The 19,257-nt window shown below is 47.0% G+C and overlaps 2 protein-coding genes across 2 annotated transcripts in view; one reads left to right on the top strand and one right to left on the bottom strand.

Moving 5' to 3' along the window:
- The window catches only part of LOC121866541 (Y+L amino acid transporter 2-like), a 13,700-nt gene extending 3,130 nt beyond the window's left edge, over positions 1-10,570 (bottom strand). The window contains exons 1-5 of the mRNA XM_042366309.1: positions 10,164-10,570; positions 9,754-9,972; positions 9,203-9,428; positions 7,274-7,318; positions 6,878-7,001 (exon numbers count right to left, since the gene is read on the bottom strand). Of these exons, the coding sequence (XP_042222243.1) occupies positions 6,878-7,001; positions 7,274-7,318; positions 9,203-9,428; positions 9,754-9,972; positions 10,164-10,563 (1,014 nt within the window). The 5' untranslated portion in view covers positions 10,564-10,570. The remainder of the gene's footprint in view (positions 1-6,877; positions 7,002-7,273; positions 7,319-9,202; positions 9,429-9,753; positions 9,973-10,163) is intronic.
- LOC121866456 (Y+L amino acid transporter 2-like) overlaps positions 1-19,257 on the top strand; it is a 32,964-nt gene that overhangs the window by 2,588 nt on the left and 11,119 nt on the right. The gene's annotated exons all lie outside the window — the stretch shown is intronic.

Genomic DNA, 19,257 nt, shown 5'->3' with positions numbered 1-19,257 from the left:
CCAGAGAACAGAACAACTACCCACCACAGCCAGCACCAGAGGACAGAACAACTACCCCACAGCCACAACACCAGATAACTTTACAACTACCCACAACAGCCCAGCACCAGAGGACAGAACAATTACCCGCCACAGTACCAGAGGACAGAACAACTACCCACCACAGCACCAGAGGACAGAACCACTACCCACAGCCCAGCACCAGAGGACAGAACAACTACCCACCACATCCACAGCACCAGAGGACAGAACAATTCCCACCACAGCCCAGCACCAGAGGACAGAACAACTCCCACTACAGCCACAACACCAGATAACTTTACAACTACCCACAACAGCCCAGCACCAGAGGACAGAACAATTACCCGCCACAGTACCAGAGGACAGAACAACTACCCACCACAGCACCAGAGGACAGAACAACTACCCACCACGGCACCAGAGGACAGAACAACTACCCACCACAGTACCAGAGGACAGAACAACTACCCACCCTAGTACCAGAGGACAGAACAACTACCCACCACAGTACCAGAGAACAGAACAACTACCCACCACAGCCCAGCACCAGAGGACAGAACAACTACCCACTACAGCCACAACACCAGATAATTTTACAACTACCCACAACAGCCCAGCACCAGAGGACAGAACAATTACCCACCACAGTACCAGAGGACAGAACAACTACCCACCACAGCACCAGAGGACAGAACAACTACCACCACACCAGAGGACAGAACAACTACCCACCACAGTACCAGAGGACAGAACAACTACCACCCCTAGTACCAGAGGACAGAACAACTACCCACCACAGTACCAGAGAACAGAACAACTACCCACCACAGCCCAGCACCAGAGGACAGAACAACTACCACTACAGCCACAACACCAGATAACTTTAACTACCCACAACAGCCCAGCACCAGAGGACAGAACAATTACCCACCACAGTACCAGAGGACAGAACAACTACCACCACAGCACCAGAGGACAGAACAACTACCCACCACGGCACCAGAGGACAGAACAACTACCCACCACAGTACCAGAGAAAAGAACAACAACCCACCACAGCCCAGCACCAGAGGACAGAACAATTACCCACCACAGTACCAGAGGACAGAACAACTACCCACCACGGCACTAGAGGACAGAACAACTACCCACCACAGTACCAGAAAAGAACAACAACCCACCACAGCCCAGCACCAGAGGACAGAACAATTACCACAGTACCAGAGGACAGAACAACTACCCACCACAGTACCAGAGGACAGAACAACTACCCACCACAGTGCCAGAGGACAGAACAACTACCCACCACAGTACCAGCGGACAGCACAACTACCCACCACACTACCAGAGGACAGAACAACTACCCACCACAGCACCAGAGGACAGAACAACTACCTACCACAGCCCAGAACCAGAGGACAGAACAACTACCCACCACAGCAGCACCAGAGGACAGAACAACTACCCACCACAGTACCAGAGGACAGAACAACTACCCACCACGGCACCAGAGGACAGAACAACTACCCACCACAGTACCAGAGGACAGAACAGCTACCCACCACAGCCCAGCACCAGAGGACAGAACAACTACCCACTACAGCCACAACACCAGATAACTTTACAACTACCCACAACAGCCCAGCACCAGAGGACAGAACAACTACCCACCACAATACCAGAGGACAGAACAACTACCCACCCTAGTACCAGAGGACAGAACAACTACCCACCACAGTACCAGAGGACAGAACAACTACCCACCACAGTACCAGAAGACAGCACAACTACCCACCACAGTACCAGAGGACAGAACAACTACCCACCACAGTACCAGAGGACAGAACAACTACCCACCACAGTACCAGAAGACAGCACAACTACCCACCACAGTACCAGAGGACAGAACAACTACCCACCACAGCACCAGAGGACAGAAAAACTACCTACAGCCCAGAACCAGAGGACAGAACAACTACCCCACCACAGCCCAGCACCAGAGGACAGAACAACTACCACCACAGTACCAGAGGACAGAACAACTACCCACTACGGCACCAGAGGACAGAACAACTACCTACAGCCCAGAACCAGAGGACAGAACAACTACCCACCACAGCCCAGCACCAGAGGACAGAACAACTACCACCACAGTACCAGAGGACAGAACAACTACCCACCACAGCACCAGAGGACAGAACAACTACCTACCACAGCCCAGAACCAGAGGATAGAACAACTACCCACCACAGCCCAGCACCAGAGGGCAGAACAACTACCACCACGGCACCAGAGGACAGAACAACTACCCACCACAGTACCAGAGGACAGAACAACTACTACCCTAGTACCAGAGGACAGAACAACTACCCACCACAGTACCAGAACAGAACAGCTACCCACCACAGCCCAGCACCAGAGGACAGCACAACTACCCACCACAGCCCAGCACCTGAGGACAGAACAACTACCCATCACAGCCCAGCACCAGAGGACAGAACAACTACCCACCACAGTACCAGGTACAGAACAACTACCCACCACAGCACCAGAGGACAGAACAACTACCCACCACAGTACCAAAGGATAGGACAACTACCCACCACAGCTCAGCACCAGAGGACAGAACAACTACCCACCACAGTACCAGAGGACAGAACAGATCCCACCACAGCCCAGCACCAGAGGACAGCACAACTCCCCACCACAGCTACAGCACCAGAGGACAGAACAACTACCCACCACAGTGCCAGGGGACAGCACAACTACCCACCACAGCTACAGCACCAGAGGACAGAGCAATTACCCACCACAGCCCAGCACCAGAGGACAGAACAACTACCTACCACAGTACAAGAGGACAGAACTACCCACCACAACAACAGCACCAGAAGACAGAACAACTACCCACCACAGCCACAAAGGACATCACAACTAACCACCACAGCCACAGGACAACTACCCACCACAGCCCAGCACTAGAGACAGAACAACTACACCACTGCCCAGCACCAGAGGACAGAACAACTACTCACCACAGCCACAGCACCAGAGGACAGAACAACTACCCACCACTGCCCAGCACCAGAGGACAGAACAACTACTCACCACAGCCCAGCACCAGGACAGAACAACTACCCACACCTGCCACAGCACCAGAGGATAGAACATCTACCCACCACAGCCCCGCACCAGAGGACAGAACAACTACCCACCACAGCCACAGCACCAGAGGACAGAACAACTACCCACCACAGCCACAGCACCAGAGGACAGTACAACTACTCACCACAGCCCAGCACCAGAGGATAGAACAACTAACCACCACAGTGCCAGAGGACAGAACAACTACCCACCACAGCTACAGCACCAGAAGACAGAACAACTACCCACTACAGCCACAACACCAGATAACTTTACAACTACCCACCCATCCACAGCACCAGAGGACAGAACAATTACCCACCACTGCCCAGCACCAGAGGACAGAACATCTACCCACCACAGCCACAGCACCAAGGGACAGAACAACTACTCACCACAGCCACAGCACCAGGGGACAGAACAACTACCCAACACAGCCCAGCACCAGAGGACAGAACAACTACTCACCACAGCCACAGCACCAGAGGACAGAACAACTACCCACCACAGCCCAGCACCAGAGGACAGAACAACTACCCACCACAGCCACAGCACCAGAGGACAGAACAACTACCCACCACAGCCACAGCACCAGAGGACAGAACAACTACTCACCACAGCCCAGCACCAGAGGACAGAACAATACACCACACCAGCCACAGCACCAGAGGATAGAACAACTATCCACCACAGTGCCAGAGGACAGAACAACTACCCACCACAACTACAGCACCAGAAGACAGAACAACTACCCACCACAGCTACAGCACCAGAGGACAGAACAACTACCCAACACAGCCCAGCACCAGAGGACAGAACTATCCAGCACAGTACCATAGGACAGAACAACTATCCACCACAGTACCAGAGGACAGAACAACTACCCACCACAGCCCAGCACTAGAGGACAGAGCAACTAACCACCACAGTGCCAGAGGACAGAGCAACTACCCACCACAGTACCAGAGGACAGAACAACGACCCACCACAGTACCAGAGGACAGAGCAACTACCCACCACAGTACCAGAGGACAGAACAACTACCCACCACAGTACCTGAGGACAGAACAACTACCCACCACAGAACCAGAGGACAGAACAACGACCCATCACAGCCACAGCACCAGAGCACAGAACTACCCACCACAGCCACAGCACCAGAGAACAGAACAACTACCCACCACAGCCACAGCACCAGAGGATAGAACAACTAACCACCGCAGCACCAGAAGACAAAACAACTACCCACCACAGCCCAGCACCAGAGGACAGAACTATCCACCACAGTACGAGAGACAGAACAACTACCCACCACAGCCCAGCACTAGAGGACAGAGCAACTAACCACCACAGTACCAGAGGACAGAACAACTACCCACCACAGTACCAGAGGACACAACAACTACCCACCACAGAACCAGAGGACACAACAACTACCCACCACAGAACCAGAGGACAGAACAACTACCCACCACAGTACCAGAGGACAGAACAACTACCCACCACAGCCCAGCACTAGAGGACAGAGCAACTACCCACCACAGTACCAGAGGACAGAACAACTACCCACCACAGTACAGAGGACACAACAACTACCCACCACAGAACCAGAGGACAGAACAACTACCCACCACAGAACCAGAGGACAGAACAACGACCCATCACAGCCACAGCACCAGAGCACAGAACTACCCACCACAGCCACAGCACCAGAGGATAGAACAACTACCCACCACAGCCCAGCACCAGAGGACAGAACTATCCACCACAGTACCAGAGGACAGAACTATCCACCACAGTACCAGAGGACAGAACAACTACCCACCACAGCCACAGCACCAGAGGACAGAACAACTACCACCACAGCCACATCACAAGAGGACAGAACAACTACCCACCACAGCCACGGCACCAGAGGACAGAGCAACTACCCACCATAGCCACAGTACCAGAGGACAAAAATTACCCACCACATCCCAGCACCAGAGGACAGAACAACTACCCACCACAGCCACACCAGAGGACAGAAAAATTACCCACCACAGCCCAGCACCAGAGGACAGAACAACTAACCACCACAGCACCAGAGGACAGAACAACTACCCACCACAGCCACATCACCAGAGGACAGAACAACTACTCACCACATCCCAGCACCAGAGGACAGAACAACTACCCACTACAGCCAAGCACCAGGAGACAAAATTACCCACCACAGCCCAGCACCAGAGGATAGAACACACTCACCACACAGCACCAGAGGACAGAACAACTACCCACCACAGCCCAGCACTAGAGGACAGAACAACTACCCACTACAGCCAAGCACCAGAGGACAGAAAAATTACCCACCACAGCCCAGCACCAGAGGACAGAACAACTAACCACCACAGTACCAGAGGACAGAGCAACCCACCACAATACCAGAGGACAGAACAACTACCCACCACAGTACCAGAGGACAGAACAACTACCCACCACATCCACAGCACCAGAGGACAGCACAACTACCCACCACAGCCATAGTACCAGAGGACAGAACAACTACTCACCACAGCCACAGTACCAGAGGACAGAACAACTACCCACCACATCTAAAGCACCAGAGGATAGCACAACTACTCACCACAGCCACAGTACCAGAGGACAGAACAACTACCCACCACAGCCCAGCACCAGAGGACAGAACAACTACCCACCACATCCACAGCACCAGAGGACAGAACAACCACTACCACAGCCCAGCACCAGAGGACCGAATAACTACCCACCACCGCCACAACACCAGAGACAGAACAACTACCCACCACAGCACCAGAGGACAGAACCACTACCCACCACAGCCCAGCACCAGAGGACAGAACAACCACCACCACAGCCACAGCACCAGAGGACAGAACAACTACCCACCACAGTACCAGAGAACAGAACAACTCCACCACAGCCCAGCACCAGAGGACAGAACAATTACCCACCACAGCCCAGCACCAGAGGACAGAACAACTACCCACTACAGCCACAACACCAGATAACTTTACAACTACCCACAACAGCCCAGCACCAGAGGACAGAACAGTACCCACCACAGTACCAGAGTACAGAACAACTACCCACCACAGCACCAGAGGACAGAACAACTACCCACCACAGTACCAAAGGATAGGACAACTACCCACCACAGCTCAGCACCAGAGGACAGAACAACTACCCACCACAGTACCAGAGGACAGAACAGATACCCACCACAGCCCAGCACCAGAGGACAGCACAACTCCCCACCACAGCTACAGCACCAGAGCACAGAACAACTACCCACCACAGTGCCAGGGGACAGCACAACTACCCACCACAGCTACAGCACCAGAGGACAGAGCAATTACCCACCACAGCCCAGCACCAGAGGACAGAACAACTACCTACCACAGTACAAGAGGACAGAACTACCCACCACAACAACAGCACCAGAAGACAGAACAACTACCCACCACAGCCACAAAGGACATCACAACTAACCACCACAGCCACAGAGGACAACTACCCACCACAGCCCAGCACCAGAGGACAGAACAACTACCCAGCACAGCCCAGCACCAGAGGACAGAACAACTACCCACCACAGCCACAGAGGACAGAACAACTACCCACCACAGCCACAGAGGACAGAACAACTATCCACCACAGCCCAGCACCAGAGGACAGAACAACTACCCACCACAGCCACAGCACTGGAAGACAGCATCTCAGCAGGTGTCAATACAGCGAAGTAGGCGACGTTGGTCAGCACGTATATCAGAGTCACTAGGGTGAGGGAGATGGCTATGGCTCGTGGCAGGTTCCTGGAAAGTGTTTGTTGGGAATTTAATCTTGTGGAAAAACAAAAACAAAACCTTTCTTAGATGCTGTGTTCTAGGAGGTTAACGCTTATCTTCGTCCACTAAAAACAGTATTAAAACATGAGAGTCTTTAAAGGGTTACCTGAACAAAAACACTTGAATTAGACTCGTAGCCCTTCAGTGTACACAAGTTAGTCTACCATCTCCGAGAATCTTCTTGGAGTAGCGCCAAGTCCTACAATAGTGATATCCTACACCTACACTGATTTACGTACTTGTTTGGTTCCTTCAGCTCCTCCGTCACGGAGTTGAGTGTGTGCCTGCAACGAAAACAATACAACATCAGCAATGGACTTGTTACGTGGAAAGCGTAGTTTTATAACGAAGAGGAGAACCAGGGTAAACACAAACATCTTGAAGTAGGGCTTCTTTTAATTGCTAACATTTCGGAAATAATCCTTTTCCATCATCAGAGCCTAAAAAGTTTTGAAAAAGTTTAAAAATACAGGTGATATACAATAAACACATAATATTATACGAAAATTTACCTAAGATAAACTTCAAAAACTTAAAAAAAGTGCAATCCACTTCAAAACCGACAAAAAAGACGAGAGACCTACATACAAAGCTAAAATCATGAAATAAAAAAGTATGAATGTACCGGGGGGGATTACCTTAATTCAGACGAGCCTTAATGTGAAAAACATAACAATTCACTAGAGGCCATATCACAAAGCGATGGCTTTTTTTTATACTGGTGTAATGCCTCCATAATGAGGAGGTCTGTATCACAGTCGCTCCTGCCAAGAACTGAGAAATCAGACGGCGAAAACGGGTGGTCATGTTGGTGGGCGTGGTTACGAATAGCTGAATGTGGTGGTTGTGTTATTAAATGGCCTGTTCGAACGGAACGGCCCAAGTGTTCATGGATGCGAGTTATCAAATGTCTTTTAGTTTTACCTATATATGCTGCCCTACAGCTAGCACACGTAAATTGATAAACAACTGAGGATTGCAGGTGTGTGGGTATAGTGTCTTTAATTTTAAAGAATTTCTTAATTGAACTCTGGGTTTTAAAGATTAGTCTAAGAGAAATTTGTGGATAGAATTCAATGAAAAGCTTCTTAAGTTTATTTCTAAGGGTGAAACTGAGTGGGCCTGTATACGGGATGGTGAAATAGATAGAATATTTAGGGACAGTGTAAATTTGAGGCTGTGTGGGACTAAAAAACCTATTAAGCGTTTTGCCAATATAAGTGTCTGAAAATCTCTTAGGGAAACCATTGTTAAAGAGTAGTTCCTTTATGTATTTTAGTTCAATATCCAAGTGGAAATAGCTAGAACATATATTGAAGGCTCTGTTGGTAAGAGTACGTACTAGATTACGTTTGTAATTAAGAGGAATAAAAGATGACAATTTTGAACTCAAACCAGTGAAAGTTGGTTTTCTGTATAAGGCTGTCTCGAAACTATTACAGTGTACCGCGGAAACGCTCGAGTGAAACCTGCGAGTTAAACTGTTCTTTAAAACATTTATAAGATAATTTTTTTATCACTTGATATACAGAGAACTTCCCCCTTAGTATTATTGTCAGTAGTGAATGTGTAAAGTAAATGGGGGTCCCATAGGCAGCATGGCCGGTACTGCACTCGACCTCACGAGGAATGTGTTCTGGAGGCAGCGTAGAAGGTAAGGCGGGGTGAGATTACCTTCATCACATCGAGTCGGTTTCTATTGGTATATCAAAAAGTGGTGTAATTCCCGGCATACATCTCGGCTAGCTATTTTATACTGTATTGTCTTTGATCTAATGAAGTCAGTACTAACAGGGAACCATGATTTTAACAACAACAGTAACAATAATACCCTTTGAGTCAGCACAAACAGCGGGATAAACGTTATTCATTTGTTGTTTTTTTCTCTCTATCTTGTCTAATTTTTCATCTATTTTCTCTCTCTCTCTTTCTTGTTCAGGTTTATATCTCATCATTCTCGGAAAAAAAACGTGGAAGCAGATTTGTGGTTATCGTGCTTTTGGTAATCTTGTGGTAAGCTGTCGGCGGGGTAACCAGTACTGATATGAAACCTGCATGATGGAAAAAATATATTGTCATAAAATGTACCGTTGATGAGAGATGAACTGTAGAGCTGCACCGGGGATTGGTTTACAAGATTTACGGTCCAACATATATACAGTACTGACCATCCACCGTAAGTGAAGAGGGTGTAGTAGAAGGCGGTGGCGATGGAATACACGTCCCAGATGGTTCCTTCCATGGGGTTGCGGAAGTGGTCGGTGTTACCAATAGCCAGGTGGTGTACTCCGGCCACGATGATGACGATCAGCGCCAACACTTTCGTCTGGGTTAAGACGCCCTGAATTCTGGCACCTAACTTTACCCCGAGGCAGTTTATATACGCCATTATACCTGTTGATATATACATCATCGACCATTAAAATCTGAAGGGCACACATGAACTGAAACATAAATATTTTAATAATTATTATTAAGATGTAGTTTTGTGTATTAGAAATTGCCAGGGAGCGAGAAATGAGGACTGTTTGTCTAGTCAGTGACACAAGTTTCAAGAGTATACACGTCTAGTACCTGTGATGATATGTGTCCCTTTATGACCTACCTCACTACTGCCTGTGCCCATCCACTCTACTACTGGCAGGTCAGGTTTTATATGTATATTATGTGTATTTACTAAACAACCAAAACTTTTAACAACATAATTTCTCACACTTACAAATCAAAGCCGCAGCTACGAGTCTGGTGGCAAAATATGGCGGTGAGCAGCTCGGGAAGAGAGGCTGTAAGGCATAATTGGCGAAGGTGAGGGCGACGATGGCGGAGCCGCTGGGCTCTGTCATGATGTTAGTGATCCATAGTACGAGGAACGCTGGCACGGGTCCAAACATCTCCAGCACGTATATGTAGTTACCACCGTTCTTCGGGATCATTGTGCCTGTTGAACCAAGCAGTTTTAAAACGTTCCGGCAAGATTAAATAGTAAGTAGAAGGAACAATTCCATCACTAAATCTTAACCATTGATAAATAAATCACATAATTGTTGGTCTAATTGTGGCGATCTGTGGTGTAATGGTCAGCATGTTGCTTCTTGATATGAGAAGCAACATTAGTACCGTAATACTGACCGAGCTCAGCATAGCTGAAGGCGCCCATCATGGACATGATGCCCGTGGCCACCCACACTGTCAGCGACATACCCACGCTGCCAGTATACTGCACCACCATCGTAGGGGACACGAAGATGCCAGCTCCGATAATTATGCCCACGATCAAGCCCACTCCGTGCCCGAGCCCCAAGACCTTCTTCAGCTGTACGCCTGTGTCTGTACATTGATCAGCGTTATTGGAATCTGCGGAGAGGTAATTCGTTACTGTTGAAGTTTGTCCAGACTGTCTTTTACTGCCAGAGTCACCGGAAGGTGCTGATGGGCTTCCTGCTGTAGACCTCAGTCGTGGCACCTGGGAGGACGAGTGGCCAAGTTCGTCACTTGTCATCGTTGACCCGTAGGTAGTGGCCGCAGCCATGGTGCCTCTGTTAAGGTGATTAATGGAGGTATAGTAAATTAATAATCGAGGTGGAATTATTACACAGTTACATTATTCATTTACCGTACAGCTCAACAGGTTTTAGACTAGTCTTTGTTTCTGTGTCCGTCTGCAGCTTGTTCACAGACACTCCTGACGTTGATATAATGATATTTAAAGAAAATTGGGATGTTTGTTTAAATCTAAGTCTCTAACATAGCGGCTGTGGGTAGCTATCGTGTATGGTACTACTGAAGGCTGAGGTAAAAGTTCAGTGTCAAGTGTCTAGACTTCTGAACACTGATGAAGAGTTATGAGGTGAAACGTAATGAAGTAATACTCTTGTTAACTGAAATAAATGATGTGTGGTTAGGTTAGGTTATGTTAGGTTAGTAAAAAAATGGATATCGCTACCCACACAACCTACACCACCATTCACACTACCCACATCACCCAGGCCGCCCACACCACCCAGGCCGCCCACACTATCCACACCATCCAGGCCACCCACAACACTATCCACACCACCCAGGCCACCCACAACACTATCCACACCATCCAAGCCACCCACAACACTATCCACACCACCCAGGCCACCCACACTATCCACACGGACTTTCGGTTAACGTATGATCTACTGCATTTACACTTCTTAGGAAAACTTTGAACGGCCTTTGAGAGAATGGATGAGATTGATGCAAACTAATTACACACTTTATCTTAATTTTTTCTCTAAATTTGTAACGTAAAAACTTTGGAAACTTTATACCAACCTTTGGATATAATAGCAGTAATTATTTATACATTGTCCTACATATTTGAAACAGATCCTTAAGCCGTGAGTGAATCCAGAATATTCATTTCATATACCTGCAATGTTGTATTACTGGGGAAGTTTCAGTGGGCATGTGTGGGTAGCGATATCCATTTTTGACTAACCCAACCTAACCTAACAAGAGGATTTAAATATACTGCAGGAGTGGTCAGAAAAATGGCAAATGATATTCAACACCAGCAAGTGCAGTGTACTTAATATTGGAAGAACAAATACTGTCAATGTATACAGCCTTAACAACATCAACCTAGAGAAGTCGACTTGTGAAAGAGACTTAGGGGTACTTGTAAGCCCGGACCTACGGCCTAGAAAACAGTGCGTTAATGTTCGAAATAAGGCAAACAGAGTATTGGGTTTTATATCTAGAAGTGTAAATAATAAGAATACAGAGGTCTTATTGCAACTATATCTTGCGCTAGTCAGGCCGTACCTCGATTATGCTGTCCAGTTCTGGTGCCCTTATTATAGAATGGATTTCAATTCACTGGAGTCGGTGCAGCGAAGAATGACGAAAATGATTCCGGGACTTAGAAACCTTCCATACCAGGATAGGTTAAAGAAACTAAACTTGCATTCCCTAGAAAGACGAAGAGTGCTGGGAGATATGATAGAAGTACTTAAGTGGGTGAAAGGAATCAATAATGGAGATATAGACAAAGTTCTTATAATATCCGAGCAGCATAGGACTCGTAGCAACGGATTTAAGTTGGATAAGTTTAGGTTCAGGAGGGAGATAAGAAGAAATTGGTTTACAAATAGGGTGGTGGGCGAGTGGAACAAGCTTAGCAACTTTGTAGTAAGTGCACAGGCCAACCGGCCTATTGCAAACTCCTTAGTTTCTAATGTTCTAAGTATAGGCGTCCCTGTAGTATCTGCATGGATGAGGACAATAGATATCATCAGGTAGTCTGCAGTGGCCTGCTCCACCTTCACACCAGCAGTTATAAACTTGGTTCTGAGGTGCAAGATAAGCCTAGACTTATTGGTGTGATTCGCCAAAAAGTGCTTCTGCGTTGTTATGTGATATCTGGTGATGAAGATTTCAAAGCGTGACGCTTCTGCTCCGCTGATTTAGTTGATAATGGGTTTTCATAGCCACCAAACGCAACATTTGCACCTTCATATCCTGACAGGTTTCAGCATCTGGCCAAAATACAGAAGATGAACGCCATCTATTATATATTATACATGCATTGGTACATCAGAGCACATAGAAACCCACAGCCTCCTCCTCCAACACTGCCGCATCCACACCCGACCTCACCCAGTCACCCGCCACCACCAACACCCAGACACCCTAAACCACAATAGCTACACCCAGCAACCCAAGGAAGAGAAAACAAACCTCGTCTTCACTACTCCCGACAAGAAGTGACACATAATAGCAATCAAAATACATCACCACATTACTTGAAATCGCCCGACAAGATCTCTAACCTCAGCCCATCTCCCACCACCTCCACGTCCACCTACAAGCACATCCCTTGCACAAACACCCACATCCCTGAACAGATCCCGATCGGTTCTGGCCAATCTGAAGACGCAATTAGAACTCAATTAAGAAACACTCAAGTAAAGGAACACAACCCAGACATCCTCCTTTTCAACTCAACATACACACACGCAAAAAAAAAAAAGCGCTTTGCCTACACATGCAAACAGTCACTTCACGAATAATACGAGAGGGTGTAGCTGCAACAAATCCAGGATTTTAGAGTAAGATATGCCATGTTTAGAGGAAATACGTATGAGAATTTCAGCTTAAACAATGATTACCCTCTATAACTCCCTACACGACAGGGATAACTGCTGATTGGCTGGAAGCTAGAGTTCGTGCCCAGCAAGAAGGTACTCTATTTTCAAACGTGTGTTGGAATTTTGTGTCGAGGTGTGGGACGTCTGTGGTGGTGACATGCCAGGTATTTGGGTGTGATCTATTTGGTAAATCCTTAAGTTCCCAGTTGTTGTGAGATACGTAGCTAGGAGAATAGGTTCATGGTTTTGAAGTGTAATTATCAAATCCTAATAGAAAGCGTTCAATAAATACAGTGACTTAAGAATTGTCATAATTCATCCCTCCCCTTATTGAGAAGAGTTGATTTACTTTAACCTCCAAAATCTACACCTAGACACCAATATCATCATCCTAGGCCACCCGGTTCTAAAGTTATAGGGGATTTTCCTCATTAGTCTCTCTCGTGGCGGCCATCTTTAATTTTGAGATAAACACAGTGATGATATTTGATGACTTTTAGTAGGTGATATGATGTATAATAAAAGTGACTTGAAAAAAATCAGCTTGATGCGATTTTTATTCAGGTCACAAGTTAATGCTCCTGGGCTAAAACAGCTTATTAGTGAACTTCGATTTGAGGGTCCTTCCACGACAGTAAAAAAGAACAGTTTAACACTCTTTCATCCTCTGTTATTGAACGCTGATGAATCGTCACAACAGTTGGTTACTTCTATCTCCCAAATTCCAACTTTCTTTCTTTTTTTTTGAACGTCTGTGATGTCGACCGGACTGGAAAGCAAACACAAACCAAGCAAAAATCGATCACAATTCGGGTGGGTTTTTGTTGATAAACCGAAGCTCCGAAGGCAGGAACACTGTAGTGGATACTCTCCCCTACAACAGCCTAGCCGCATCCCATAGCAACGGAGTTCTGCCAAAGCCTAGTCGCCTAGAGTCGCGCCAAGTTTCTCTGACGCGTCTAGACATGGGTCGACACCGGCAACTTGTACTTCCGTGTATATAAGCTCCCATTCTCGCCGTGTAGAGGCAACACACAGTCACTCTCTAACCCTCTCTCACCATGAACGGTTACGAGTTTGATAACGTGGCGCGGATACGTCCGGATACGCCGACCTGCCCCAAGAAACTAAACCTCCTAGTTCTCCAGAAATTTTTTGAAGCTAATGGGATCGTGGGGGTCACCAAGGTGGAACGTCTAAAGCTCCATGGTGACATCAAGATCACCTTCGTCGAGAAGGGCATGCCCGCACAGCTCGCGGAGATCCCAGACATCAACGGCATTCCTTTTAAAATGATTGCCTACATGTGGGACAACTTGAAGCTGGGTGTAATCTCCCACGCCGAAATTGCCCACATGGACAAAGCAGAGCTGAGTGAGCTCCTCAAGGAGCAGCAGCTCCAAGTTGTGAAGAAGCTGTCCAACACCACTGCCCTCATCGGACACCACTCCACCCTACCCAAGGAAGCTCAACTGGCGTGGGTAACTGTGCCAGTCAAGCCCTACTGCAGACCGAAACGGTGTTACAAATGCCAGCACTATGGACACACTGTAAACAAGTGTGAGGCGCAGGAAGACACCTGCTCCATGTGTGGCAGCCCTGGACACCGCTACACGGTCTGCCCCAACAAAGAGAAAAAATGCGCTGCCTGTGGTGGCCCACACTCCTCCGCCGACCGGACCTGCCCCAGATGGAAGGAGGAATGCAGGGTAGCCAAGGCTCGTCTTGAGAAAAAACTGAGCTACAAAGAGGCCCTCCTTGCTGTACGCTCCCAAGAAAAGAAAAAACCAGCAGAAAAGAAAAACCAAGAAAAGAAAACTCAAGAGAAGACGCCCACCACACAGAACCAAGAACACCACGTGGCCCGTGGAGCTGAAGCCCACGTGGTCAACCTCACCGTCTCTGACTTCTTCCACACCTATGAGGACTTAATACACGAGGAAGACGAACAACAAGACCCAAACACAAACGAATGGACACTTCAAGAGAGCAAGAAGAGGAGGAGAGTGAGAAGAAAATCGACATCAAGCTAAGAAGACCAAGACATCTCCTCCACACAAGAAACCAAAACACAATCAAGCCGACCAAGCACTGAACATCCATTGCCCAACCCAACACGCACCTGACGCTTGACCTGACGCTAGCCTGGCTTTGTCTTGTCGCCTCCCTGCCGCGTCCAGGCGGGTTGCTGCTGCTGCCTCCATCTTACAATCCCTCACGCAAGCGGTGTTTAGCCACTGCATCTGTTCTCTCCTCCTAAAATTCACTTCAATCCTCCCTTTATTCTTCCCCTGAACCTCCTTCCCCCCTGTCACTAGCATTTTTCGATTCGATTTCGATTCGTGTAGAGGTATTCAACCTGGAGGCCAGCAACACGCAACACCTCTTTTAACGAAGCTCCTGCACAGCTACTCCCTTCAGCACGCTACTCACCCAACAGGTCCGCTGAGCAAGCTTCTCACCACACGGCATCTCCCTAGCACTGCACTGTACTTACAATATATAAAGAAAACGCAATTGTGAGTTTCTCTTTTACCTCGTCCTGAGTGTGGGATATCTACTGGCCACACATTTGAACCGGCTGGTTAATTCTAAGTTAACCAGCCAGCCTTCGCTGTGAACGGACCTCTCTTCAGACCCCTCACCGCCAAAGCAGCCAGCCTTCTTTTTACTGTTGACGACCGGACCACAACTCGGCCTCTCTGTCTACCACTGGACTTCCCAGAAACCCTGTTTGGGGCAACGCCCCTTGTGGGCCTCCGCCTTTGGAAAACGACCACGACTGCCACCGGACTACCTCACGAGCGTTCAGGATTGTCAACCCTACAGTAGTTAGCCCTCCCCACGGGTAGAGTGAGTGACCCACACTCCCGCTGGAGGGCAGCTATTGCTTGGCAGTACTGACGTGGTTTTGGGGTCTTTCTCTCTTACTAAAATCCTTCCTTGCTTACCCTGGCCGAGGCACCTACTTTATTTAAGTATTAGTGCTAGAGCCCCTCCAGTGGCGCACACCTCACAGCTGAGTGGGATTGTGTGTTCATTGGGGGTCGGGGAAAAACAGGCGGATCCCATAGTGACGACTGTGATCGTGCAGTCACTCCACTGTGCGGGGGTTGTCTCTTGTAAAATCAAAGAAGACCTCCAATAACCTTCTACATGCACAATGGCAGTAAACATAAGAATAAAAGTAAAGGTTAAGAACAAATCTATTGATAAATCTAGGGTAATTATCCTAGCATATGTCGAACTAGGTGTGCCATTCAATAGGGTATTCAACCTGAACGAAGGGTTCAAATTCACTTGCCGAAATGAAAATGATGCAGACAAACTACAAACCACTTAGGCGAAATAAATCCTTGACAAGAATGGATTAATTGTGGCATGCCTCCCGAGCTAAGAGCCAGGAGATCAGTTTTCGTAAGGAAATTAGATTCTTTCTCAATGGGAGGCGAAAAGACAACTGAACTCTCTGAAGGCAGACGGCTGACAACAACGAGGCAAGTAGAGAAAATAGTCGGATAAAAGGCCCCACGCACGTAAGTAGAAATTTTCGAAGAAAACAGCTGCGAACAAGGTCTCCAATTTTGCGGGTTTTGGCGTGCAACAATCGATATCCTTATCAAATAAAGGAAAAATACAGATCTCTGACTGTTTCCTTTTCTTAAATATGAAGGCATACCGGGGCCTCTGAAAGGAAAGAATTTCTGCTCAACTGGCAGAGAGGGCGTGTTTACAATTTTAACAACATACGGTATAAACTGCAAAGGAACGAGGACATTAACACCACACCGCAACCATAGACATGTCCTGCCCCCGTAAAAGACCATATCAAATACAAGCAAACTGGGAAGACCAACGAGGATGAGAGACAGCATATGCGAGAAATAGCAAAGGGAACATGAAAGAGGCAACAAATGACGCAACACCATAATCGACTAAAGTGACACCGATTATTTTGGTAATGGTGGGCATGCTGCGATCACCTTCATAATATGCCACTTCCCCAGGATCATATGCAGACGAACTCAATAGGATGCTTGAGAATAATAACATGCCTGATAGACGCAAACCATAATAAACTACCATACAGCACCCCAGGCTTGCAAAACACTACAGACAACGATTATCCACCCAGAGTTTATCATCAACAGACCAGGATAACATACCGGAAAGCGGAACAACTTGGAGATTTGAGATGGTGAGGTTGGTTGACACAGGAACAGGGCGAAAAGAAATCAGCGACCAAGAACATTGGAAATGAAATCGACCCAACAACAACTGCCCCAATGCCTGGAAGAAGCAGCTGATATGGGACGGTTACATCAAACATCAAAATTGTACAACACACAGAAAACCAACTGGAAAGTTAAATGAAAGCAATAACGGCCTGAAATAGTTTGGCAATATGGACGAACAGGCGTGCGTAAAGAAACGGTATGGAACATCATTAAAAGACCAAATCAAATTCGGCATAAGATTTATTGTAATCACGGCAGCTGAGCATAAAAAAATCATCTGGACTCAACGAAATAGGATCACCCCCTCTTTAACCCTCCAGAAAGAAAATAATGGACCATCTCCAACTGAAAACATAAAATCCTCGCTGTCATGATTGGCATACATACCGGAAACATCGGTTGTAATATATAAATGAAAACAACTAGATGTAATACTGATAAGTGCACACGAACGAGAACAGCAAAATCAAAATATTGCTACGACACCCACCAATCGAACAAAGTGGAGAAAAAACATAGAAGGGATGATGTTGCAGTGAAAAAAGGTATCAAACATATACTAATAGACAACTTTAACAGCAAATTCCTTGCCATTAAGTACCAGACAACACAGGGCGAAATAATAATCGCAACAACATACCTACCCCAGAAATAGCCCTCCTATAGAAGACTTGCAGAGCTAACAATTATAATATTCAATGTACATCCTGGGAGATTTCAATACCGAACCTGGCATTTTTAGCAGCAGCGAAAACCGAAAGGCATAGCATTCAGACATATAATCAACACTGGCAGACTTCTTACTGGACCTCCAGCACCACCCTGGATGGGACCAAGCGGCGTTCAACACCCGACAAAATCTTCTGCAACAACAACAGCATTTGTAACTACCGCCAGAACAAATTTCTCCCCCAGCGACACATTCCGATAATATTCTAATTTCCACCAGCCAATTCAAACGAAATACCGCAAGGCTCCAGATAGGCAAAAACAGACTGGATGAAATATAAGGAGTTATTGAAGCTACTCACAAATAAATCTAAAGATGCAACTCTCGAGGAAATTGAGCGAAAGAAGTAGACAAGCTACATAACACAATAAAACAAGCAATCAACCAGACAACCCCAAGCGCGACACCGACCACTCCGAGTAATGACCAACGAAAGAATTGAGACTACAAGTACAATACTATAACCTTAGGACATTTATAGAACAAACTGGGCCACTGAGATCACTCATGTCTAGAGAAATCCAGCAAAGACTTACAAAGAGAGTACAGGCAAATTAATGGCAAAATAGAACAAACCAATAAAACACCAGACACCACAACGAACTCAAAAACTACAGCAAGCATCAACAAACTACTTGGCACGAAAAAAACAGACAATAAACTCTAAGTAAAAAATTAAAACAGACCAACTCTATACAGACCATAAAAAAAGAGGCCTTCAGAGAAATGGAAAGAAGATCCTTCAGAATATCCAGAAGAAAACGAAAATTTGACGAAGGGCTGAAAGAGGTTAATTAATGACCTTTAAGAGAACAAAAGCAGCAGGTGACTCCTAACTTTGAAACCCAGAAAAGACTAAAGACCCAAAATTCATAATCGACGAACTATTACAATGCCACATAATTTGAAAATCTCCTGGAATGGGCAGCCTGGCAAAACATGTTAATAAACCTGCCCCGAGCTTCTGCTCAGCCTTATCCGCTGGTTGCTTTCCCGATGCCTCAAGCAGGCAAAAATGATCTTCATTCACAGAAGAGGCAAGGATCAAAACAGATAATAAACTACCTGAACCTATATCATACTGGAAATGCATGCTAAACAACAGACTAGATAAGATCCTGGTGCACGACAAACTC

Source organism: Homarus americanus, unplaced genomic scaffold, assembly GCF_018991925.1.
Source record: "Homarus americanus isolate GMGI-L3 unplaced genomic scaffold, GMGI_Hamer_2.0 scaffold16430, whole genome shotgun sequence".
In the NCBI taxonomy this organism is placed as follows: domain Eukaryota; kingdom Metazoa; phylum Arthropoda; class Malacostraca; order Decapoda; family Nephropidae; genus Homarus; species Homarus americanus.
This window is presented reverse-complemented; position numbering and strand designations above follow the sequence as displayed.